We start from the raw sequence: 27,786 nt of genomic DNA, 5'->3' as shown, positions 1-27,786 counted from the left end.
GTATTTTTTTAAAGACAGGGAGGAATAATTATATTTAGTGAAAACCAGATGGACCATGTGTAATTAGTGATTGAAAAAGTTTATTCTCCAATTGGCCTCCCCACTGATTGAAAAGTTTATTCCCGTCATCCACTGACTGATCTAGTGGGTAGGTAGTCAATCATTATATCTGATATATATTTTGTTCACATACACCTGTCCTTAATTACTTACAAAAAGAAGCAAGCAGCAGATTCATAGAGATCCAGATCATCAGCATAATCACGTTGCAGGTACATATATTGTTCTTTTTATTTGAGTTTTTATTCTGATAGTAAGAGGAGGGGAACGATGAAAGTAACTTCACATTTCTTACAGTTAATTTAAGTTATTAGGACTAAATGTTTTGTTATAATAACTGTATGTTTAAGTACTTATATCTTCAAGGGGTAATTAATTACTTCAAACCATATATATAGATTATATTTGTAGGATATAAGATGTTGCTCTAGTTCGATGTAACAGTCCCGGTCATGTGTTACTTTTCATTGATTAGTGTGTACGTGTGATTTGTAGGTCTCACTGAAAGTGTCAAATGGATTTTTTATCAGCAATCGTTGGTCCGGTTGTTGAATCTTTATTGTTGCCAGTCAAGAAACACCTGGGTTATCTCCTTTCTTCTACAAAACATGTTAGGATCATGAGTACTAGGATGAAGCAACTGGATGGTACAAGTGATGATGTCAAAAAGCACATGGAAACAAACAAGATAAATAATCTGGAGATACCTACTCGTGTACCGGATTGGTTGGAAGAAGTGAACAAGATTAAGGAAGATGCTGAAAGAATTTCAAGTAACGTCAGTGGATGTTTTAACTTGAAAATGAGGTACAGAGTAGGAAGGAAGGCATTCAAGACTACCCATGAGATTGAAGCTCTTATTAGAGAAAATGTTGATACTATCTGGCATGATGCTCAAAAACCTCTTGGGAAAGTGAGTTTTAAAATGGCATCCACTTCTAATAGTGATGCCCAGAATTACTTCAAATCCAGAGAGAAAATTTTTAAGGAGGCGCTTGGTTTGCTTCAACAAGATCAAAAGGTCCAAGTGATAGCCTTATGCGGAATGGGTGGTGTGGGGAAGACCACAATGATGGAACAATTGAAAAAGACCGTGGAAGATAAGAAAATGTTTGATTGGGTGTTGAAGGAGGTTATTGGGCAAAAGATAAATATATTTTCTATTCAGCAAACCATGGCAGAATACTTAGGACATCCTTTAACTGAAACAAGTAAAACAGCAAGGGCGGATCGTCTTCGCATAGCATTTGGGAAGTTGTCACAAGAAAGTAAAAAGAACGTATTAATAGTACTAGATGATGTTTGGGAGAAGGTTGAGCTTGGAGATATTGGACTAAGTCCTTTGCCAAACGGCTTTAAGTTGTTGCTCACATCACGAAATGAAAAAGTTTGCACACAAATTGCCGTAGATGCTAATGCGGATCTTAGAGTTGTTAGAGTAAAAGTGATGGAGGAGTTAGAAGCGAATAATTTCTTTTGTGAAATTTCAAAAGTTTCAAATCCGGAGCTCAAAGATATAGGAGTTGAAATCGTGAGAAGATGTGGTTTCTTGCCCTTAGCCATCAAACTCATTGCAACAAACCTTAAATCTCAAGAAAAGTCGGTATGGAGGGATACACTTCGCCGTTTGAAGGAAATTGATCTCGATGAGAATGTGCAAAGAATTATTGAGATAAGCTATACCTTTATAGCTGAAGAAGATGCTAAGGCAGTTTTTCTGCTTTGTGGCTTGTTTCCAGATGACTCAAATATTCCGATCGAAGATTTGACAAGATACGCATGGGGGCTTAAGTTGTTAAAGAAAGTTTGTACATTGGGGGATGCTAGAGACAGGATAAAAGCATGTGTACTCAATCTCAAAAGTGCAAATTTATTGCTCGATAGTGATCACTCCGAGTGTGTCAAAATGCACGATCTTGTGCTTGCTTTTGTGGTAGCTGAAGTTTCTAAAGGCGATCATCTATGGATCATTAAGCACGGTGATTTTTCAAATTTGAGTAGAGCTGAAATGATCAGGGAGTTTTGCAAAACAATTTCTTTGACGTGTATGGGCATGTGTGAGTTCTTAAGGGACTTTAACTACCCAAACGTATCCCTATTGAGAATTGTGAACGGCGATGAATCAATTAAGTCGCTTACGTTTCCTGAAGATTTTTATGAGAAAATGGAAAAACTTCAAGTTATGGCATGTGAGAAGTTGCAATATCCATTGCTTCCCAGATCGCTTCAATGCTCCACCAAGCTCCAGACATTGTGTCTCGATCAATGCTCATTGATGCCTGATTGCTCTCCTATTGGTGAGTATCTTTTAAACTTGGAAGTGCTCAGCTTTGCTCATTCTTGCATCAGTTATTTACCATCTGCAATCGGGAATCTAGTGAAGCTAAAGCTACTGGATTTAACAGGTTGTATTAATCTCTATATCGATGAAGGTGTCTTGAAAAACCTGGTCAAGCTTGAGGAGCTATATATGACGGTTGCCGATAAAAAGGGAGTCAGATTCACAGATATAAACTACAAGGAATTGGAAGAACGCTCCAAGAATCTTTCTACATTAGAAATTGAATTCTTTGAGACGAATCAGAAGACAAAGAATATGTCATATAATAAACTTGAAAGATTCAAGATATCTATGGGACGTTTTCTAGAAACAAATAAGGGCAAAGACATGCACTCATCCGAAAACACGTTGATGTTCGATACTAACAAAGATGAATTGTTGGAATCTGGAATGAATGAGTTGTTTTCGAAAACAGAAGTGCTTCACTTAAAAGCCAGTGGCATAAATAACCTTGAAGAAGTTTTACCAAAGTCTGTATCTCGACACTCGTTTTATAATTTAATAGTCCTTTGTGTTTCTGGGTGTGCGGACTTGAGATACCTCTTTACATTCCCAGTAGCAAGTGGACTGGTGAACCTTGAGGTTCTCAAAATTAGTGAATGTGACGTTTTGGAAGCACTAGTATACAGTGAAAACGGTAAAGAAGGGGCCATTAGGTTTGAGGAGCTAAAGCATCTATCGTTGCATGATCTACCAATGTTAGTAGTTTTTTCCAACACTAATGATGTAATCGATCTACCACATCTAGTGGAGTTGGAACTTAGAGGCCTTCCAAATTTCACTAGTGTGTATCCAGAGTATAAATCAGCAACATCTACTATGTCGAGTAGTAGTTCTGCTGTTAAACCTTTCTTCAACAAAAAGGTAATTACATGTGTTTCCTTCAGTATATTATGTATTACAAGTCACACTAATTATTCGCAACCTGAATTTTTTTACAAAAAATCAATATGTTATCTAGGGGTTTTTCGGATTAAAATTATTTCATCTTTGACAAAAATCTCATATAACATTTAATTATTTCCATCAAATAATAATTTTTTTTTGCTGAGGTAGAGAGTGATTAAGAAAGCTTTATTACTTTGAAGGTTATGATCCCTAAGTTGGCGATATTGAAAATTTATGGGATGGATTCATTGAAGAATATATGGCCTTGTGGTAGCGAAGTTGGTTCCTGCTTATTACGAGAGATTAAATTGGAAAACTGTCGAAATCTTGTGAATATGTTTCCGAGCAATCTGATGCCATTGCTGCATCATCTTGAAACAAGCGATGTTGGTTCTTGTGGTTCCATTGAAGAAGTGTTAGACAACATTGATGTTGGAAATCGTGATTATTTTGAAGAAGTTTTAACGAAATCAGTACCTCGACACTTGCTCTCCAATTTAAGAGACCTTTGTGTTTCCAGGTGTGACAACTTGAGATACCTCTTTACAGTCCCATTAGCAAGTTGGTTGGTGAAGCTTGAGGATCTAAAGATTGGGAAATGCCCTGTTTTGGAAACACTAGTATGCAGTGAAAATGGTGAAAAAGGGGACATTAGGTTTCAGGAGCTAAAGGATCTATATTTGTATGATCTACCAATGTTGGTAGGTTTCTCCAACTCAAATGATGTAATTGATCTACCGCAGCTAGTGAAGTTGCAACTTGAGGACCTTCCGAATATTACTAGCATTTTTCCAGAGTATAAATCAGCAACATCTGTTATGTCCAGTAGTAGTTTTGGTGTTAAACCTTTCTTCAACGAAAAGGTAATTTCTACATCTGTCCGTTTCAATAGTTATAATTTAGAAGTCACGAATCATTTGCAACTAGAAATTGTTTGCAATGTTGAGCAAGTAATTAAACTCAATATGTTATTTAGGTCTTTGGGATTAACATTATTTGATTAATGTTATTTGGGTTTTGACCCATTATAGAAAAGAAAAAAATAGGATTCTTTTAGGTCATTTGCCAAGCATAATATCTTTTACGGAGTTTTTTTTTAGTATGTTTCCTGGAAACTGTACACAATGGTTAACAAAGCTTTATTGCTTTACAGGTTATGATCCCTAAGTTGGAGATATTGCGAATTGTTTGGATGAACGCATTGAAGAATATATGGCCTTGTGGTAGTGATGCCGAATTTGATGCTTGCTTATTGCGACAGATTAGCGTCGGTGCGTGTCATAATCTTGAGTATATGTTTACGAGCAATCGGATGCCATTGTTGCATCATCTTGAAACAATTGATGTTAAGTATTGCGATAATCTTGAAGAAGTTTTACTGAAATGCGTATCTGGACATTCATTTTATAATTTAAGGGTCCTTCATGTTTCCACATGTTACGACTTGAGATACCTCTTTAAAGTCCCAGTAGTAAGTAGTCTGGTGAATCTTGAGCGTCTCACAATTAGGAATTGCCCTGTTATGGAAGCATTAGTATACAATGAAACTGGTGAAGAAGGGGCCATTAGGTTTCAAGAGCTAAAATATTTATCTTTGGATGAGCTTCCAATATTGACAGGTTTCTCCAACACCAATGATGTAATCAATTTACCGCAACTAGTGGAGTTGGAACTCAGACGTCTTCCAATTTTCACTAGCATTTATCCAGAGTATAAATCAGCAACATCTATTATGTCCAGTAGTAGTTCTGCTGTTAAACCTTTCTTCAACAAAAAGGTAATTACTACATGTCTTTACTCACTATGTTTTATAGTTAGTGCTGTTGGAATTTGGGACAGATATTTGCGTTATAAAAAAAAGTTGTTGCGTAATAATTATAATTTTTTTTCTTTGTAGGTTATGATCCCTAGGTTGGAGATATTGCAAATTCATAGAATGGAGGCATTGAAGAATATATGGCCTTGTGGTAGCAGCGAGGAAGTTGATGCTTGCTTGTTGCGAGAGATTAGAGTGCGTGCATGTGGTAAGCTTGTGAATATGTTCCCGAGCAATCCGATGCCATTGTTGCATCATTTTGAAACAATCGATGTTGGTTTTTGTGATTCTCTTGAAGTGCTATTTGACATTGATGTTGGATGTCTTTGTGAGATTAAACAAGGCGGTAGTAAATTGAGATCCATTATTGTATTTTCTTCGAGGGAGCTTAGAGAGGTGTGGAGGTTGAACGGCATAATCAACCCTGATCTCATCATTCGTGGATTTCAAGCTGTTGAACGGATAGAAATAAATGGTTGTAAGAGCTTTAGAAATATAATTACACCTACCACTGCTCGGTTGGATCTGGGAGCACTCAAGGACATTAAGACATATGGCAGCGATTACCGGATAGATAGCAACCATTACAAGGAAAGTGAAGAAGTAAACAATGAATTGGTTAAAAGCAACCAAGAGGTATGTAATATGTTGGTAGATTTTTGTACGAATGGAATTATGTTGGTGAGTGTCGAGGTTACTTGGAATACCTTTTGTCTAGATAGTTTATAATAATGATCAAATTTCACATGACATGTGGATTTCACCATCCTCTTTCATAATTTCATCTCTTGATTTTGCCAAATGTCATGATCTTGTAGTTAGAAATAGTTTTAGGAGGATTAGTTAGGATGATATTTCATTTCCCATCATCTAATTATGTAGTGAAATGATTCTTGAGATGTATATGCATTGAATGCACAATTTGACCTACATTTGCTCAACTCGACCCACTTGACATGTGACACAGCTTTTAATTAAACATAACCTGAACTGACTTGTTCATTAGTAAATGGGTCAAAACTGCCATCTTTAATTTCTGTGATTGTTATGCTACTAGTTTTGGTAAATTCAGCTCTGTAATAAAAAAAGTTATATTATTAAAAAGTTAGTTTCTGTGTTTGTAGACATCATATGATTGCGAAAACCCAACGGAAGCTATACTAAGGGTTACAAGTACACCTAGAAAGAGATATCCTGCTGACATCAAAAGTTTTTCACATGAACTAAACTCAGAAGGTGTACGGCCTCTTCCAATATGGATGCCCCGTGGTTTAAGTAACTTAGAGGTAACAAATATCTTCCCTGAGTTTATCTGGTGGTGGAAACTTGGGTATTACTAAATTCTGCGTTCTTATTGTTTTTGCGGTTTCACTTTGATCAGTGGGTTTTGGTGACTGTACGAGCAAAGTTTGAAAAGGCAAAAGAAGAAGTTGACTGCGATCTGCATATATTTGCAGCATATCTGCTTGGTATTGCTGGGAAGAATTCAGAAAGTCAACCTGAATGGCAGGAGTCTTTGGGGGATTTGCTGGTCTTGGCTCAACGATGTGTCATGACGAGCCCTGCAGAGTTTTGGCTTCATTGTGAAGACATTGTTCAAGAGTTAGACGATAGGTGTCAAGAACTTCCAATGGGCATTCTAAAACAAGTTCACACCCGTATGCTTTTCATACTCACCAGATGTACAAGATTTATACAGTTCTATAAAGAAAGTCATTGGCGGAAGATGAAATTGAAATCGTTCCATAAGTTGTCTGCACTTATCTAAGAGGTTGTTTAAATAAGCAAAAACCCCTAACTGAAATTGAAGTTTTAAATTTTATGAAATTCAGTGGACCTTTCTATACTGTAGGAGTACGTGAAGAGGAGTTGAATTTGGAAATAGTGTAGATTGCAGAGCTGATTGTTTCTTTGATAAACACAGCTTTCATTGGCCATTTAGGCTAGTTATTGTAAGTACGATGTTTAACTTGTAATCTATATGTTGGTTTGGCTAATGAGAACTTTAAAGTATTTAAAATATAGGGCCTTCAGCCTTGAGTATGATTCTAGCTGGCTGTTCTCTTAACTGAATGCAGCACTTTGACTTTTTCGGTCAAACATACAGTTGGACCGTTATATATCAATGTGTGTTAAATTATTTGTTATACGGCGATTATTGCCTTCTTTTGCAGGGAATGGACTACTTAAAGTATGATAACTGTAACTATGAAGTAATAAAACCAACTGTTTGCTAACTTGCTGTTGCTGGTGTGTTTATCTAATATGATGAAAGATAATCCGTCTGAACTAATGAAGATACCTAATAATGACAGCTATTATAAACACAGGCCATCCTATATTCCTGGAGGCAGTTATCTTGATTTCCTAAAGGCAGTTTTCGTCCACGCGGGCCTGAATTTACATGTCGTAACAATTTTCTGTTCTCGATACTGCATCATTCTAAGCAGGTCAGGTTATCTAATACATATCCTGTTCGTGATGGTGGAAATAGTGGTCTTGATGATCTTTTCCCGACAGTCGATCAATCTTTTGAGATTTGTTAATGTCATGAAAACTATGATGGGGACATTCTATCGGCATCTTCATGCTTATCTTTGGCAGCCATGCCCTTTTTAATGGCAAGATTTCATCTTCTGCGCTGATTTCATTGCCCCGGAATATGGAGATCCCTTCACTCCATAATTCTACCGAGATGAGTAGCTGTAGCTCCCTTCACTCTCATATCCTACCCAAATGGGTAGCTGCAACTTACCTTCTTCACCCATGTCTCCCTTGGGTCTGTTTGCTCCTACCCAAATGGGTAGCTGCAACGTACCTTCACCCACTCTATTTTTACTCATGCAATCCATTAGAGTTAAAGATAATCCAAGATAAGTAAATGGGTTGCAATTGCCCCCGTCTAAATTTTGACAAGTTAATCAAGAAGCAGATTGAGGAATCTGGTGTTAAGGAATTAGACTGAGATCATCAAAAACCAAACCACATAGAGTATTTAAGTCCAGATTTTCTGTTGTGCTCAATCTGGTTTGGTTCCGCTTCATATGCTGACCATAACAATATCATTACCGATCCACTTCTTGGTAATGGTTTTTGCAGCGACTCCAAGCACAATTTTGGCCCACCATTTCGTGGACACCATGGGTCTCACAAATGGGACGACATCTCTGAAATCTGCAAAGGGTCAGCAAACCATTGAAAACTGTGTCTTTCAAAATTTCCTTGCATGCTCAAAGTGGGCAGTCTTGGTCTAATTTGAAGTGATTATTTGGTGAACCCCGTAAGTAGTCATTTTGAGGTACTTACACTGTTAAATACGAGTTGAATGCTTTTTGTAACTCATTTTCATGGGGTTGGACCTTGGATCTTTTGCTTTTTAGTACCTTGTTAGGTTCAACTTCCTCTGCTTTGTGATGTTAAAGACTGATTCTTCTATATTTCTGCTAAAAATTGTTGAATAATGTGTAGCATTTTAACTGGAAGAGTTTTACGTTGACCCCACTTCCAGAAAACAGATTTAGTTGCTCTTTGTATGTTTAGAACTCTACCTTATGAGAAATGTTTTTATACATTGCTAATTATTTTATGACTTAATGTACCTTAGGAATGTTTTGGTTTATGCATCTACTTTAGGACGTACTCGTATCTGCAGCTGCTGCATCTTTACTATTGACATATACTATGATTGTAACACATTATATCACTTATTGATGTATATATATAATGGTTCTTAGACACATTATAATATTACAATACATATCTCTATTATTGATAAACGATATATTCATATCACATTATATTATTTTTATTGATATAATGGTTCGTAAAATACATTATAATATTACACTACATATCCATACTTAATAAATGAATTATCTCATCCAAGGCAATGTCCAGACGACAAAACCCGTTATTGATATAAAAAGAGTAAATATAAGCTCATACAACATAGCGCCAACCCAACCCAAGCATATGTGTCTGATCGCAAACACACACATTAATCGTGTTATTTATAAAACTCCATGACCCAGTTGTTGCAAACAAAGCACTTTTTTTCTATACCACCAAATCCAGCTTCTTTAGCCAACGCTAGAAATTCATTCTCGGTGCGCTCTTTTCCTCCCGGAGTCTGAGTCATCATGATTGCATCTAGATGGCTGGCGGTTTTTACAGAAGAGCTTGTATCTGGTAAGAAAGGAATAACCTTGTCTACAACTATCACCTTCCCACCATCTTGTAAAGCTTGGTAGCAGTTCTTTAACAACTTTATGCAACGATTGTCATCATAACAATGCAATACCCACTATAACATCATATTTTATAATCTGTTAATTAAGTTAATTTAAGACCAAGTCAAAGCATATATAAACCATTTTAAATAAGTTTTACCTTCATAAAAATGCCATCAGCTTGTGGAATATTGTGAAACATATCTCCTTCAACATGATTTACACCTACAATAATTTATAAAACATAGAAATACCATTGTATATTAGATGAAGTTGTATATGTTAGCAAGAAGGCGTAGACCTACATGTAAAGGTGAGAGATGTGGGTTACATTATTAATGGTGTCTAAATCATGTAAAAATTATCTGAAGGTATCAAATGTGGTACTGAGTCAGCTTTCCCCCATTACTTTTTTTTTTTCTTACACATAAACAAGAGATAACATACCTTTGTAGAATGGTGCTTGTTGTATAACATGAGGAAGATCGAAATTAATGCCCTTAATGGTTGGATATTTGGATACAATCAGATTAATAGTTGTTCCAACACCACCTCCAACATCAACCACACAATTGAGATTTTCAAAACCATTGTAATGCTTGAGCATCTCCTTAACCATTATAGTAGAACTATGAACCATGGCCTTGTTAAATACCTCATTTAAATTAGCATCTACCCCAAAATATTCATACTCATGCATTCCATGAATCTTTTCGAATGCAATACCTCCTTCTTGTACAGAATCCTTAAGTTTAGGCCTTGATCATAGAAAAAACAAGATTAGTAAAGAGAAAAATGATTTGTTTTTAGTAAATACTCCGACTACTCAAGTCCGTAGCATAAGGCATCTAGAGATAGAAATTTACCAAGTTTCGAGGTACAATTTGTTTTGCTGCAACTCCAACATTGGACATAACGACACCCCATCTTCATTTTGGATGAATAGTTTTGAAACAGGTGCAAGTCCATATACTCGTACTGGCTTAGCTTCGCGGTCTTCTTGGACGCAAGTGACAATTGCATAGCTAGCGAGCAATCGAAGCATCCGGTCAATCATGTCAGGAGCATCAGGGTTTGATATTGACAAAGAGGAGGCGATCTCTTGAGCGGAGAGTCCAGCATTTGGGCCGGCCTCTGCTATAACCTCTAGGAGGTTGAGCTTGATAGCGTTTGATAACACCATAGGCAATGCAATGGAGGTAATAAGTTGTAACGCGTAAGTAAACTGCCCCTCAGAGTTACTATCATTGTTGGCCATTTTTAGAAAGGTAACCTCTTGTGGGATGATAATAAAGAACACTTCTGTTTAAATAAGGATACAAAGAAAGAGAGGGAAAACAAATTGTGGGATAACAGAAAATACTTGTGTTTAAATAGGGATACAAAAAAAAAAAAAAAAAAAAACAGAGAGAGGGGACACAAATTGTGGGATAACAATGAAACTTGTGTAAGCAGCCATGCACATTATTATCATCAAACAAAATAGAGAGAGGGGTGTTAAACGTTGAATAGCAGCAGCAGCCCTACAATTCATTCAATCATTCTCTTTTGTTTGAACTCTTTATCACATTATTAGACTATTCACAAAAGATTCTATGTATGTATGAAAAACATCCTGTACTATTTGCACATGCAAAATTAACAAAAAGAGAGAAAATATAACTCTCATGTGTAATTAAGCTAGCTTGTACAAGCGAGGGTGTAACTATTCTATTCTAACTAAAGATGATGGCTGCTGCTATTGGAGTGAAAGTCGAATAATGGGATGCTTTCTCTCTCCAATTTGTCCCCTGCTTTTCCATATAAGCCTAGCAATGATATATTTGATACATAATTTTTGGATTGAGATTCCTTAAAGTTAATCCAATTTTATTGGACATACAATTAAGATTTAGATGTTTGAATATTAGCTTTGTAATTCAACTCTTTTATGCCTGCTTTACTTCAAATTCTCTTTCTTTAGAATGGTACCTTTGTCTATTGAATCTTCAGGATTGAGATTCCCTAATGTTGATCCAATTTTATTGGTAAAGTAAGATCAACTTTAACCATTAAATTAAATCCAATGGTCAAGGTTTAAATATCATAATTTAATCTTGACCGTTGCATTTCATTCAATGGCCAAAGTTGATCCAAATTTAAGTTGATTCAACTTTATCTTAAAATTGGATCAACTTTAAAGAATCTAATCCATAATTTTTAGTTTGACCCAAACTCAATATATGAGCCCATTAGCCCATCACAAATTCACAATCGCCTACACTTATTCAATTAGACGATTATAAAGATTACAAGAATTTCAGTTTTACATAAACTTATTATAGTTTTATTTCATGAAAAGTGAGTATAAATGACTGTTAATTCAAAATTTTAAATGCATTTTTATTGTAAACTTTAAATCTTAATCATTTTTTCCATAGTTATCTCACATAAAATGTTTACTTGCTACTCCTTTGTCTCATTAAATGTGTCTTATTTTGAATTTTTAAATTCTTATTTTATAAACTTTGACCTTAAATATTTTGATTTTTGTTATATAATATACTAATGAATCAACCCGAGGTCAACCCAGGTACATTAATTAAACTTTTAAAATAAAAAATATATGTAAAGTTTGATATCAATGAATTATAATTTGATATAAAGCTAATATATCAGCTAACACAACAATTATTAAGCCAATGAATTGACTAAAACAATATTAATTTATAAAATAAGAATGATAATTACATTAAGTAATTAAAAAAAGGCATTTTATTTTATATTATTATATAGCCTCTAATTCTTTATTTAACATCTAAGGAATATTTTTATTCAAAATATTACAAGGTATATATATGACATCATAATTAAGAAAAAGACCATCTAAAATAAAATATGGGCTTGGCACATCCAAAAATTTTTAAAAATACTTATAGACAACAATTTTGTTTTATTTATAATATATATATATATATATATATATATATATGGGAATATAAGGCTATTAGGCATCTAAGCTTAGGTGTGGAACACTCACATATTCTTTTTTTAATCCATAAAATTCATGGGAGTTATGTGATTTATTTAAAATTCAACAAATATTAAAAAATTAATATGTGAAGTGTTTCACACCTAAGCTTAAATGTCGGACAACCTTATATTCACTTTTCCTATATATATATATATTTATAACTATTTGTGTTTGCTTGATTTATATTCTATTGATGAGTATAACCCACAAGTTTGAAACAAACACCCATGCAACAAAAAGATCACATTTCACCTCTTGTCTAAAAGCATTCCTCTCAATCAACTCTAGGTGTGAATCTAAATGGCACTATGAAAATTTAAAGCCTAGTAAACAATAATGCATGGAGACTTGAAAAGTCCTTTGTAATATATAATGGTGTTAATGTAATGGATATCATAATTCACTAAACTAATTAAAAAAACATTAATGACCACAATCAATAGAAACTTTACGTACTATTAGGTGAGGAAGTGGTCACCCCTCCCTCAAACTTTACCGCCAATAAAAACGTTCAACCTTAACTTTCCTTAATATTCCTCCATTTCCCCAAATCACTGGCGACATTTTTCCCATACTTCCCCAATATCCAACTCATCATTTTTTTTCATTTTCTTTTAATACACCAAATCTAAACTTTAAAGTGTAAATTAATTTAAACATGTGCTGATTTAAATAAATTGAGACATTGAGTACTGTGATTGGTCAATTAAGGTTTGGTCAGTTGTTTTTTAATATATGTTAAGATTGTTTTTATTATAGTATTGGTTTTATTATATGATATGCAATGTAACTAAGTATTTAGTAACTTAGTAATACAATATACTTGAAATCATCATCATCATGTGCAAAAAGTTAAAACCAATAATGGATATATATATATAATTTTTATAGATTTAATGGTAAATGTAATGTAAATCAAATGAACGTATTTAGTCATTAGTGTTTATTTTTATGATTTAGTATAGTGATAGTAAAAATATAATGATAATATTAGTAAAAAAAATAGTAATAGTAAATAATATAGTAAATAAATAAATCTAAAAAAGGAAAATGAGCTAAGCAAAACAATCAAAGGGTTAGAATTTAATTTGACTTTTCATCTAATGGTTGAGACTTTTTCAATAAGGAATTTAGGGTGTTGGTTTATAGTTATTGGGAGATAGTCAAAATATAATGATAATTTTAGTAAAAAAATAGTAATAGTAAATAATATAGTAAATAAATAAATCTAAAAAAGGAATATGAGCTAAGTAAAATAATCAAAGGGTTAGAATTTAATTTGGTTTTTCATCTAATGGTTGTGACTTTTTCAATAAGGAATTTAGGGTGTTGGTTTATAATTATTGGGAGATGATGAAAATTATACCGATAAAAAATATATTTAAAGCTCAATCAATTCATATAACTTTCATTAATTATTACATGACACAAATTAAAATATTTAAGGTCAAAGTTTGTAAAAAGAAACTTTGAAAATTCCAAATATGACACATTTAGTGGGACGGAAGGAGTATTAACTAATAAAAAGCACAGGTCCCAAAATGGCAATACGACCAACCACAGGGACCATTTATGACAATTTCTCATATGTTTATTATAATCTTGAGAATGATGAAACTCCACAACACTAGCTTCAATTCATAAAAGCTTTTATCATTTTTTTCAGTTTTTTGTTAAGAAGATGTTGTGTATATATAATCGATAATATCACAAGAAGGATTAAATGAATTAACAACAACTGATTGAGATTAAGTTTTCATTCAATACTCATTAACACTAACTACCTGATTGTGTTGTTTCCATCTAGAATCTGTTTATTGGATCACTGGACTCGAAATTTTGATGTAGATGCTTGTTATGGTTTGATATTGTTGGGTTCTATTTAGGAAGTTTAAAAGTGTTTTCTGGGGTGTTTAATTGATTTTTGGCCTTTTTACTTGAAAAGTACCTCAACTTGTTACCTTTTGCTTCGAACAAAAAAAAGTCTTATCTTGGGGAAAAAACAGGCTAGACCAACTATGTTGAGATTTTACCGGCTAAGTTTAAGTTTTATTTGGTTTATTTATTTTTTAATAGCCCACGTGTACTATTAATTTCCACCTGCATTGTTTAAATAAAAAATCAAAAAAGTTAGAATATCCATGTGTACATATACATATATAATTATATATATATATATATCACTCCTCTCTTGTAACACCTTGAGCTAGGCTCAAAATGCACCGAAAAGCATGACACTAAGATGGAATTATCGTAGAACAAAACTATATGAAATTAAAAGGATTCAGTGAACCCAACAATTTAGTTATAATGTCACAAAGGCATAAGGAGCATTCAACCATCAAAAGTTTTACGAAAACGATATCAAAAGATGGCTCATGATCCTAAGCGAGTCCCATCAATGGGAAATGAATCACGGATCCATGGTCATAGTCCAACTTCTAGCAATGCAATCAAGCTCTTGGGTTATCTTGGTTACCTGAAAAGTGTACTAAACAATGTCAACACTAGGTTGGTGAGTTCGTAAGGAAAGATGAACAAGAACACATACCAATGTAATCTAATACATAATTAACATCAACATGATCTAAGATTTTGCACACTTGTACCCAACGTTCCTCAACGTCCACATATCGTTAACAATTGTCATAAAGTACTAAAAGTACCCGTAAAATGTCATCAAGTACGTATTGTACCCGTATAATGTCATCAAGTACTAAGTGTACCCATTGTAATGTCATCATGCACCCCATTATGCTCATTGCACGTAACTTGATCATCAATGTCCACACAAAATCAAACACCTTGTATATATACTTTGTACGATACTACTTTTGAAAGGCCTTTGATGTTTATATATAGGGTCACCCGCAGCCTTCCCACCACATCTTCAACCTTTCAAAGGCATTAACGTCTTCCATATATACACAACTATCCTAAAAACGTCTCAACATACACATACAATAACCATACAATGAAACACATACTTGCACGTCTACAAAATCATCACACAACATGTAAATCGCAAATGTCATCAATGCACGAGGTACACTTTTCAGCCGACTCTTAAAAGAGTATCGGAAACTGCGAAAACTCACCTTTGCCTTGCAAATGTTAAGTTTAAAATGAGCTACAACGTCAATTGTTCGCCAAATGTTCACGACCTATCAAGGTATAACATATTTTCGTCAATGTCATCTCTAAACCCTAGAACAAGTTGGTCTAATTATTTCAAGTCAGGTCACAACTCACTAACGCTTCAATGACCCTTTTCGAGTTAGAAGCAAGACACTTTGATCCGGAATTTTTAGAAATGGAGTCAGATTCAACCCAAATGAATGTTATCACAATAAACTAGACTCTCATACGATTCCAACGATAGGTCATATGACTCGATTGGACTTACGGATCAAAAGTTATGCACGTTTGAAAAATCTGACACGAAACTACACAAACTCGCGACACGAGTTTTCTGGCTCGCGGCACGAGCTTCACAATTACTCGCGGCGCGAGGTACGACACGAGAAATGTTCTGATCAAGGGACACCAAAACTAGCGGCACGAGTTTTCTGGTTCGCGGCACGAGCTTCACAATTACTCGTGGCGCGAGGTACGACACGAGAAATGTTCTGATCAAGGGACACCAAAACTAGCGGCACGAGTATGGCTCCTAGCGGCACGACTGGGCTATACTCTGCAACTAACATGAATCAAACACGACCCAAGCACACCCAATCACCATTTTTGACACCTAATTCGACCTTTAGTGCAAAATTAATCAGTTTGAACTTCATAAACATGGTTTTGACCCAAATGAACTCAATTCCATAACACAAACTTGAATCAAAACATCATTTTTATGCCTAAGTTCGGCCATGACACCTCAAGAACACCAAAAATCCTATTTTTCGACTTCTAGTTGGTTGAGGACACTTTCAAATCGATTTTGAACATAATTAGACAAAACCCATGTCACAAATATACTTATTAACACCCATTTCGCTCAAAATCATTCTTGACCTTCAAAAACCCTAATGAAATCCTAGTTTTGAACCCAAATCGATATTGACCCGAATTCGACCAAAAGCGCTTAGATTTGATTGAAAAACATGCTTAACAACTTGAAATAATGAATTTGAACTAGAAATCACTTACCAAAACCTCCACAAGAAGTCAAACCCGAATTTGACCTAATTTGAAGCTTTTTCATACACTTTGAAACTTGGATTTTTGATATGATGCTAGAATGATGATAGGGATGATGATTTTGTTATTAATCTTGTTGAACCCACAATAAATGAAGCAAGATTATAGAGAGAGATTGGGAGTGTGTATGCATTTAGTGAGGTAGAGAGAAAAGTGTAAGGGAATGAATGAATGGGTGGGGAGATGGGATAAGGTTGGGTTGTCTTGGGTGGGTCATGGGTTGGGTTTAACCCATGGGTAGGATCCATATTCAATTCTACTAGTTAAATTAAATGTTATCAAAATGAACGTCGATTGCACTAACTAACGATCTCAATTAGCACATAAGTCTCTAGTTAAACTCATAAATTAACCCATATGAACACATTGCACTCAATTGAACCTCAAATTGCACTTGCATATTTAATAGCTAACTAAATTGTTAGTCAAATTGTACACATAGTCAAAAGGTCAAAATGCACGATTGTTACATCATTCCCCCGTTAAGGGAATTTCGTCCCGAAATTCGATAGAACCCTAGTCACTAAACAAATGCGGGTATTTAGACCTCATATGATCCTCCCGCTCCCAAGTGCACTCGGCTCCACGCCTAGCACGCCATCGAACCTTGACTATCGTATAACGTTTGTTCTTCAATTTCTTGACCTCTCGTTCCAAGATCTCTTCCAGTTCTTCAACAAAATTGAGCTTCTTGTCCACCTGAATCTCCTCCATGGGCACATGATGCGTAGGATTCGCCAAACACTTTCTTAAGTTACAAATATGGAACACGTTATGCACACCACTAAGTTCTTGAGGTAGCTTTAATCGGTATGCCACCTTGCCCACTCGTTCGATGATTTCAAAAGGTCCTATGTATCTTGGTGCAAGCTTGCCTCTTTTTATGAAACGAACAACACCCTTCCACGGGGAGACTTTCAAAAGCACATGTTCACCAACATTGAATTCCAAGGGCCTACGCCTCACATCGTCATATTTCTTTTGTCTTTCACGGGCCAATTGTAATCTCTCCTTAATTTGAGAAATCACCTTGGTTGTTTCAATTACTATTTCCGGCCCAATAAGTTGGCTTTCACCAATTTCCGCCCAAGCGAGTGGAGAACGACACTTTCTACCATAAAGTGCCTCAAATGGTGCCATTTTAATACTCGCGTGGTAACTATTATTGTACGAGAACTCAAACAACGGTAAATGATCCTCCCAATTTCGCCAAATTCGATAGCACAAGCCCTCAACATGTCTTCAAGCGTTTGGATGGTCCTTTCGGTTTGCCCATCCGTTTGAGGATGAAACGCCGTACTTATGTCAATTTGAGTACTCATTGCTCGTTGAAAAGCTTCCCAAAAGTTTGATTTAAACCGGCTATCTCTATCGGAGATAATAGAAACCGGAACTCCATGTTTTGACACCACTTCTTTAATGTACAAACGAGCTAGGGTGTCACTCTTATCGGTCTCACGAATGGCTAAGAAGTGAGCCGACTTTGTCAACCGATCCACAATCACCCATATAGTATCACGACCACTTCTTGTCTTCGGTAACTTCGTGATGAAGTCCATTGCAATACGTTCCCATTTCCATTCCGGTATCACCGGTTGTACCAACAAACCGGGTGGCTTCTTATGATCGACCTTCACTTGTAAGCAAGTAAGGCACTTACTCACATATTTAGCCACGTCACGCTTCATGCCCGGCCACCAATAGAAATCCTTTAAGTCAAAATACATCTTATCCGATCCCGGGTGAACCGAATAGGGTGACCTATGAGCCTCATTCATAAGAAATGTTCTCAATTTGCCAAAGATGGGAATCCAAAGTCTTTCACCTAAATATAGCCCGTTGTCTACTTTTCTATCAAATAGTTGCTCCATGCCATTTAACCCTTCGTTGCCAAAATTTTCCGGTAAGGTAGCTTGTACTTGGGCTTCTATAATGCGGTTACGAACACTTTTTCCTACTGTGAGACTCATGACTCTCGCTCTTCTCGGCTTGACCTTTTCCTTCCTACTCAATGCATCGGCCACGACATTAGCTTTACCCGGATGGTAACGAATGTCACAATCATAGTCACTAAAAAGTTCTATCCACCTTCTTTGTCTCATATTCAACTCACTTTGATTAAAAATATGTTGGAGACTTTTGTGATCAGTGTAGCTTACACATTTGGTGCCATAAAGATAATGTCTCCAACACTTCAAAGCGAAAACAACCGCTCCTAATTCCAAATCGTGAGTAGGGTAATTTTTCTCATGCACCTTAAGTTGTCGAGAGGCATAAGCAATAACCTTCCCCCGTTGCATAAGCACACACCCCAAACCTTGACCCGAAGCGTCACAATACACCACAAAGTCTTCAATTCCATCCGGAAGACTCAAAATAGGGGCATCACATAACATGTCTTTGAGAGTTTGAAAGGCCAACTCTTGTTTCTCGCCCCACTCAAACCTCCTCTCTTTTTGAGTCAAGAAAGTGAGTGGTTGTGCTATCTTGGAGAAACCTTCAATGAACCTTCGATAATAACCCGCCAATCCAAGAAATTGACGAATCTCGGATGGTGTCTCGGGTCGCCTCCAATTCTTGACCGCTTCAATCTTGCTAGGATCCACATGAATCCCATCCTTGCTAATCACGTGACCCAGGAAATGAACTTCTTCCAACCAAAACTCGCATTTTGAAAACTTTGCATACAACTTCTCATTTCTAAGCAACTCTAGCATCTCACGCAAATGCTCGGCATGATCTTCTTTTGTTTTTGAGTAGACAAGTATGTCATCAATAAAGACAATGACCGATTTGTCCAAGTAGGGTTGACACACCCGGTTCATCAAGTCCATGAACACCGCCGGTGCGTTAGTCAACCCGAACGGCATAACCGTGAACTCAAAGTGGCCATACCTTGTACGAAACGCCGTCTTTGGTATGTCATCTTCATGAACTCTTAGTTGATGATAGCCCGAACGAAGATCTATTTTTGAGAAGTATTTGGCACCTTGCAAACGATCAAAAAGTTCATCAATTCTAGGAAGTGGATACCGGTTCTTCACCGTGAGCTTGTTCAGTTCCCGGTAATCAATGCACATCCTAAAGGACCCATCTTTCTTCTTCACAAATAAGATTGGAGCTCCCCAAGGTGATTGACTAGGTCGAATGAACCCTTTATCTTGAAGTTCTTCAAGTTGAGATTTTAACTCTTGCATTTCCATCAAGGCAAGTCTATATGGAGCCTTAGCCACAGGTGCGGCTCCGGGGATCAAATTAATGCGAAAGTCAAGTTCACGAGATGGGGGTAAGCCCGGTAGATCATCCGGAAAGACATCGAGGAAGTCACGAACAATAGGGATGGTTTTCAATTCTACCTTTGTGACGGTAGCACTAAAAACCTTGGGACTAGAAAAATTGGATGTTTCACCTTGGATTCTAAGAACCTCACCATTAGACAACGGAATTTTGACCACTCTTTCACCACATTCTATAACCGCATCTACCGCCGTCATCCAATCCATACCCACAATGATGTCAAAGCTCCCAATATCGAAAGGCATGAGATTAATGTAAAATTTGACGTCGTTTAAAGTCAAGACACAATCACGGAGTACTTGACTAAGTCTAGTTAGAGCACCATTGACCATCTCAATATCAAGCACATAATTTAAGGCACAAGGATGAACATCTATCAAAGGAACAAAAATATGGGACACGAAGCTATAATCGGCTCCGGAATCAAATAACACCGTGGCATATTGACCGTTAAGGAGAAATGTACCTGCCACCACATTTAGATCATTGTGGGCTTCATTTGCATTCACCGCAAAGGCTCTCCCTCTAGGTTGCACTTGATGGCCTTGTTGGCCACGGTTTTGGTTAGGACCGGCGATTTGAAGTTGATTTGGATGAACCGCCACTTGAACATTTTGTCCTACCCATTGAGGACAAGTATTACGGTAGTGATCGATGCTTCGACATTCATAGCAAGCTCCCCGTTGACCCCTTTGGTTGTTAGATTGAGGAGGAAATGTTTGGAGAGGAACCGCATGAGTAGGAGCTACTTTCGGGGCCCTACAATTTCTAGCAAGATGGCCAATTTGATTGCAATTGAAACAAGTCCCACAAGGAGTGGTTGGAGCATGATGTCGGGAGCACTTATTACAAAGTGGATGAGGACCCACATAAGCTTTCTTTGCCGGTTCAATTGCCGCAAACACCTTTCCTTTGTTAGAGCGTGTGGGGTCAAACCTACCCATTTTCTTCACCCCACTTGACTCGGGTGCATCCTTCCTTTTTGATGACGATGGTTTGCTCAATTCGCCAATTCTAAGTAGATCTTCGGTAACACTACCGGCTCGGTTTATGGCTTATGTCAAGGAGGTAGGCATGATATTATTTACCAAGTGTCGGACTTTTGGAGTTAAGCCCATAACAAACTTTTGAATAGCTTGGACCTCAGGAGACACCAAGTGTGGGATGAGTGTTGACAACTCTTGGAATCACCGAATGTACCCTTTGTAGTCCGTTCCATTCATTTGAAGTTGCACGAACTCTAGTGTTAAAGTTTGAAGTTCATAAGGAGGACAAAACCTTTCCTTCACCAAGACCTTGAATTGATCCCAAGGTATAGCATTGCCCGCCCCTATTTCCTTGTTCCACCACTTCAATGCATCACTCTTAAACATGTTGGTCGCATAAGTAACTTGATCATCATAAGTACAATGGCTCCTAGCAATCACTGCTTCAATCTCTTCAAGCCACCTTATGCAAGCCTTGGGACCCCCATCCCCATGAAACTCCGGGGCTCCACAACTCTTGAAATCCTTGAAAGAACACCCTTGACGATACACTCCATGTTGATTGTACATGGGAATTGTTGGATCAGGGATTCGCTGAGGGACTCAGCGAGTGGCTCATTCAGCGAGCTCATATATCTGCAAGCACAATCTATCTTCAAAGTCTAAAGGATATGTTCAATGACTCATCGTCCAGTATTTGTAAGTCAAATATGAGCGGGAATTTGAAGAATACAAGAATCGTCCCAAGGACACGTGTTGAAAGATCAAGATAAAGACATGTGACCAAGTACTACTTCGGTGCAATGGAGCTTCTCTTTCATACCGCTTTTGGAAACAAACAAGATGAAGGAAAGAGATCTCTGCAGATCTGAATGATCCACCAATAGAGAGTTGACAACCTTCACGTGTCAACATCTACTAGAGTAGTCATGTGATTCCTTATCTGCCTATAAAAGGAATCACTTGACCTAGCCAGAAAACCGGTTGGTGTATTCCACAGTTTTACTTTATTCTCTCTAAGTTATTTGTTAAGTTTTTGTGTGTTCAAAAACTTAACATAGTTTTATGTTTATTGTTTATTGTTATTGTTGTTGTTGTCAAACAACCATCCATGTTTTCATCGTTTAGTATGAAATACATATAACTAAACAAAGTTCTTTACATCTCATCTCTATTCTTGTTATTCAGTATTTATATTACAAGTTATTTATAAAACACAAGTAGTGCATTCGAGGACCATCAAGTGGTATCAGAGCCACCGTTCCTAAATTATTGGAACAAGATCTGTTTGCCTCTTGTGTTTACATTATTTTTTTCTTTTTCTTTCCTTAAATTAAATCTTGATTTTTTGTTTAAAAGATGTCGTCTGTACCCACTTTGGTTAACACACATGACTTTGGTTACGTCTCTATTCCTCCAAAGTTTGAGCCAAAAGACTTTGGCTCATGGAAGGAACGAATGTTACTACACATAGTGGGTGTAGAACCATATCTTATGACCATCTTAAATGAAGGTCCTTACATTCCTACGTATGTTTAAAGGACACCAGGTGCCACACCTGATGCTCCTGAAATTACGACAGATCTGGTTAAGCCAGAAGTCCAGTGGACCGAAGAAGAGCGGAAGCTCGTCAATCTTGACTCAAGGTTGAAAAACATGATCATCACCACCCTTCCTACCGAGGTGATGAAACTAGTCATTAAATTCCCCACTTCAAAAGAAGTTTGGGAAAGACTAGTGAGCACTTATGAAGGGTCAGCTAACTTGATTAAAACCAAGAAAATTGACCTCAAACGTGCTTATGAAAATTTCTTTTCTCTTCCTGATGAAAGTCTCAAGGGCACATATACCCGATTCAAAGGGTTACTCAATGACATGACAAATGTTGGCATCACCCATGACAATTTTGAGGTATGCCATAAGTTCATCGATTCTCTTCCTCTCAAATGGCAGAATCTTAGACAAATCCTCCGTACCACCAAAAAGATTCAAGAACTGGATCTTCAGGAGTTGTTTAGGACTCTTCAATTTGAAGAGAAAGCCCTGGCTCAAAACTTTAGAGCCTCTGCAAAATCTAGGAGACATGCTAGCTCCTCTTCTGCAACCAACACCTCTGCAAACCCTTTATCTGACCCTCTTGCTCTCATCTCTTTTGAGCCCATCTATCCCAATGATGGTGCCAGCACCTCCTCTCTTCCAGCATCCTTTCAAGCTCTTGTTGAAGAGCTTGATGATGAAGAGAAACAAGAAATGTTCAGTGATTTTGTTGAATTTGCCTTAATCGCTGGAAAGAAGTACTCCAGGAAATGGAACAACCGTAAGTCGGTTGCTCCATATAAGCCTCCTGTGGATAAATCCCAGGAAGAATGCTGGAAATGTGGCAGAAAAGGCCACTATCAAAAGGAGTGCAGGGTTTCTATCCCAACTCCTGCTGCTCCAAAATCTAACTCATCTAAATCTGCTGATGAATACAAGAACAAGTATTATCAGCTCAAAGCCAAAATGGCTGAAACTGAAGAAGCCAAAATACCAAGCAAAGGTCTGGTCGCTGAAGAGCATGATTGGGCTGATTCAGATGACTCCGATGATGAGGAGTATGTTGACACCATGTGTCTCATGGCTCTGGCTGATAGTGACGCACTGACAAAAGACCAAGTCTCAACAAGTCAGTGGGTAAATGTCACTGTCAAAAAGGTACATACTCTTCTTTCATCTGCTGATGAGGACAAAACCAAAATTCTTGAATCCTTGTCATGTGATCTTCAGTTCGTAGAATCTCTGCGTGCTGAAGCTCACTCAAAACTCCTTTCAGTAAGTTCTGAATTGAGTGAAAAATCTGATAAACTCAACAGACTAAAGAATGTTCATGTTGAACTTCAGTCACATGAGTTGCTGACTCAAAAACTTCAGCTTGAGAATGAAAAACTTAAGCTTGAAGTCCTCAATCTCAAGAAGATTGTGATCTCTTGGTCAAAAGCCTCTAAGTTTCATCATCAATGTCTTAAAGAACAAGTCCTCGCACAAGTTCAGGCAGTGATAGGTAGAGATTTTGAATCTGCTGCCTGTATCGCTGACATGTTTAAAGATGATGTGAAACCTGAAATCTCAATTCCTCCATCTGGTATTACTTCTTCTGAGGAAATGAAAAAGTGGTATTTCGTTAAAGGAAATGATTACCACAATGAAATGGATGCTGGATCCTCCACATCTCTCTCCAGTGACCCTTCAAACTCCTCTGAAGCTAAAGTAGTTAGCTCTTCCTCATCCTCTAATAACATGTTTTCCCATTTGCCTATTGTTGGCATGATGCCACACGAAGGCAAAAGTCAATATTCTCCAAATGAAACATTTCATGGAGACATTTGAAGTGATGGGTACAAGTCCATTGCTCTTCAGCCACTTACTTTGAATAGGTCCGAGACTTTCAAAAGAAGTAACGTTGCTGCTCCCTATGACTATAGCACGCCTCAGCGAGCTGATCATGCTAAACAGCAACCTCAGTCTATCTCATCTAATTCTTTTCCTTCTAAAGTCTTAAGTGCTGAGGAATCTCAGCATGAACGCCTCATGGAGAAACGTGTAAGGTTTGGAGATACTAGGTTTCATCATGAAGGCTCATCTCAAGCCAAACCGGTTGTCCATCAGCAGGCCTCTCATTCTTCTCCACCTCGATCAATTCTGAGACATCCAACTCCTCAAAGAGGTAAAATGCCTCAGTCTGTCAATAGACCAACCACTCCTCAGCGAGGTTGCGTTCCTCAGCAACCAATGAGGAACTTAACACCTCAGCGAGGAAACATTCCTCAGCAATGAATGAGGAGTGTCACTCCTCAGCGAGGAAATGTTCCTCGGCAACAAGTAAGAAGTGTGACACCACAAAGGGGACACTTGCCACATCAGCAAGTGACATCCTCCACTCCCAATAGAGGACAGTTGTCCTCCCAGCAGATACAATCTTCTATTCCGATTGGGGAATATCTCCCTCATAGACAAGGGAGGTCTTCCACTCCAAATCGATCTTCTAGGTCCACCACTCCCAGTTAGTTCTTCAATCTAAGACTTTCTTTTCACAAACTAATCTAAAACAAGCTTGGAGTGTGTTAAGAGGCTCACAAGTGGCCTCCTCTTCCACTCCTCGTCTAGATGACCCCACTGGCAAATCTCTCTTGGGTCCCCCTCCTCTCTCAAAGAATTCTCGCAAGCAAAAATCAAAGCCTAAATGCAAGGCAAAGACCAAGGCTTCAACCTCTTCAGACCCTAAAATTGTTGAACTTGCTCAACAAGTCAATGACTTGTCCTGTCAACTCAAGCAATTCCTTCTTAGCAATCAACAAAGAAACTCCTCAAACAGGAAATGCTATCTCTGTGGCATGAGAGGACATATTGCAACAGATTGCTGTAATTCAAGAGATGCCCCTGAAGTGGTTGTGCAAACAAATGCTCACACTTCAGCCTGTGCCTCTCTAACTGACCCTGTCTCATCTTCCATGATTAGTGAGAGTCCTCTTAATGAATCTTTCTTCATTGACACTGGGTCTGTCACTAATTCTATGGGGACTCATCAAACTAATCTTGCTAACTATATTGCCTCTCAACGCGTTGAGATTCCTCATTATCAGAATGTCATCTCCAATTCGTGGGGACGACCAGCAATGTTGGTTGAGTTTAGTGCTCCCAACGTTGTTAGCAACTCAGTGGTGCTTCAAGAAAGTGGGAATAACATGATGCCCACTGATGAGAATGATAGAACTCATATGCTTCCTGACTTAGGAAACCATTTCACTCTTGAGGAAACTCTTTCCGCTGAGTCATCCTCCACCACTGATGCACCCATCGTTAATTCTACTGACACTCCTGTCAGTGAGTTTGAAAATGGACCAAACTAAAGCCTTCTGTCTTATCCTTGCAGGGTTCACTGGGAAAAGGTGTGTGTTATTTGGACAGTGGATGTTCAAAACACATGACTGGCTCAAAGACCTTGCTGGATAACTATGTAGAGGCTGCTGGCCCTACTGTAGTGTTTGGTGATAATTCTACCGGACAAACTGAAGGTTATGGTCTCCTCTCAAATGGGTTAATCAAATTCTCCAAAGTTGCCTATGTGAATGGATAAAAACACAATTTTATAAGCATTAGTCAACTTTGTGACGCTAACTACAAAGTCATTCTTGATAAACATCAAGGGACTGTTGTAAATATCAACAAGGAAGTCGTATTGGTTGCTCCAAGAAAACGAGATGTATATCTCGTTGACTTCACTCCTATCAAAACTGATAGTGAGACTTGTTTCTTTGCCAAGTCAGCTACTGAACTAAATTGGTTATGGCACAAGCGTATGTCGCATGTGAACTTCAAAACCATAAATCACTAGCTAAGAAAAACTTGGTGCGTGGTCTTCCTCATCTCTCCTTTGAAAAGGACAGACTTTGTAGTGCTTGTGAAAAAGGTAATGGATATAGAGCTTCCTTTAAAACCAAGCAAGCCAACTCTATCAAAGGATGCTTTTATCTCCTTCACATGGACCTTTTTGGTCCAGTAAATGTCCAAAGTCTAAGAGGTAGCAAATACACCTAAGTTATCGTGGATGAATATTCACGATACACTTGGACTATCTTCTTTCACTCCAAGAGTGATGCTGCTGAAGAGATTATAAATTTTATTAAGAAAATGGAAAATCTCAACGGCATAAGGGTTAAAGAACTCAGAAGTGATCATGGAACTGAGTTTCGAAATCACAATCTTAAATCTTTTTGTGATGATCAAGGGATCTCACAAAATTTCTCATTTGTCAGAACTCCTGAGCAAAATGGTGTCACTGAAAGAAGGAATAGAACCCTTATCGAAACTGCTAGAAAAATGCTCAGTGAGTCCTTTCTCCCAAACAAATTTTGGGCTGAGGCTGTTAACACAGCTTGTCACACCCAGAATCGCTGTCTAATTGTCAAAAGACATAATAAGACAGCTTATGAAGTCCTAAGAGGTAAGAAACCTCAAGTCAAATACTTTCATGTGTTTGGATGCCCTGTATTCATTTTGAATAATAGGGATCACCTAGGTAAGTTTGATCCCAAAGCAGATGATGGTTATTTTGTAGGATACTCATCTATTAGCAAGGCATTTAGGGTATTCACTGTTCGTCTTCAAAAAGTGGATGAATCCATTCATGTCACTTTTGATGAAAGTTCATCTGCTTTAAAAGACATACAATCCTCCTCATATGAAGAAGTTTTCAGTGAGTTCACTAATCCCTCCAATGAGGAAGCTGACTCATTTTCCGATGCACCTTGTACCTTACCTGAATGTCTTCAGCAGACATCTCATGATACATCAGTGTGTACTGATGAGGAACAAGTTGTTGCTCATGTTTACTCAATTGAGCCAGTTGAACCTATTTTGAGATCAATCCAGGCCTCCTCACATGTTAGTCACACAAGTAGTTAGTGCTCTCATGTCGACATACCATGCATCAATCATATCTTTACACTAAGGCAAAAGTACTAATGTTCCAGGGGAATCGTTATGTATCATACAATCATACCAAGTTCACGATAATTGTTCATCATCAAACCGCATACTCATGTTCCATGCATCACACAACCAAACAACTAACAAGCGGTTCAAAGTATAATTCAAAACCCGTATGCTTTCCAGTTATTGGTTTGGGTTTGTATACAGGGTGTACCAACGGCTAACCCTCCACCCAACCAACTCCCATTAAGCATATCGGTTCCTTATTATACTCTAAGCCAAGCATGTGCAATCCGTGATGTCATTAACTTGTTATAATACCGGGTAACCATAAAATAGTTGATCAGGCTCTTTTAGGGTTGCCACAATATTATATCATGTTAATGCCATAACTTCATCTTGCCCTAAATCACCAAACAATATCAATTTATTCATCTCAATCCAACAATATGCACATCACCTCATTGACCTCAATTAACCAC

General features: G+C 37.3%; 2 protein-coding genes across 2 annotated transcripts in view; one reads left to right on the top strand and one right to left on the bottom strand.

Moving 5' to 3' along the window:
- The first annotated feature begins 36 nt into the window (after window positions 1–36).
- LOC122602721 (disease resistance protein At4g27190-like) lies at window positions 37–7,127 on the top strand. Its single transcript, XM_043775309.1, has 7 exons — window positions 37–272; window positions 556–3,265; window positions 3,490–4,152; window positions 4,443–5,066; window positions 5,187–5,741; window positions 6,230–6,391; window positions 6,487–7,127. The coding sequence occupies exons 2-7, from the start codon at window positions 575–577 to the stop codon at window positions 6,871–6,873; spliced, it is 5,082 nt and encodes a 1,693-aa protein (XP_043631244.1). The 5' UTR covers window positions 37–272; window positions 556–574; the 3' UTR covers window positions 6,874–7,127.
- A 1,759-nt stretch (window positions 7,128–8,886) lies between these two features.
- The window catches only part of LOC122605407 (caffeic acid 3-O-methyltransferase-like), a 52,996-nt gene continuing 34,096 nt past the window's right edge, over window positions 8,887–27,786 (bottom strand). The window contains exons 2-5 of the mRNA XM_043778355.1: window positions 10,201–10,582; window positions 9,782–10,092; window positions 9,495–9,559; window positions 8,887–9,408 (exon numbers count right to left, since the gene is read on the bottom strand). Of these exons, the coding sequence (XP_043634290.1) occupies window positions 9,112–9,408; window positions 9,495–9,559; window positions 9,782–10,092; window positions 10,201–10,582 (1,055 nt within the window). The 3' untranslated portion in view covers window positions 8,887–9,111. The remainder of the gene's footprint in view (window positions 9,409–9,494; window positions 9,560–9,781; window positions 10,093–10,200; window positions 10,583–27,786) is intronic.

Source organism: Erigeron canadensis, chromosome 6 (assembly GCF_010389155.1).
Source record: "Erigeron canadensis isolate Cc75 chromosome 6, C_canadensis_v1, whole genome shotgun sequence".
Lineage (NCBI taxonomy): Eukaryota > Viridiplantae > Streptophyta > Magnoliopsida > Asterales > Asteraceae > Erigeron > Erigeron canadensis.
This window is presented reverse-complemented; position numbering and strand designations above follow the sequence as displayed.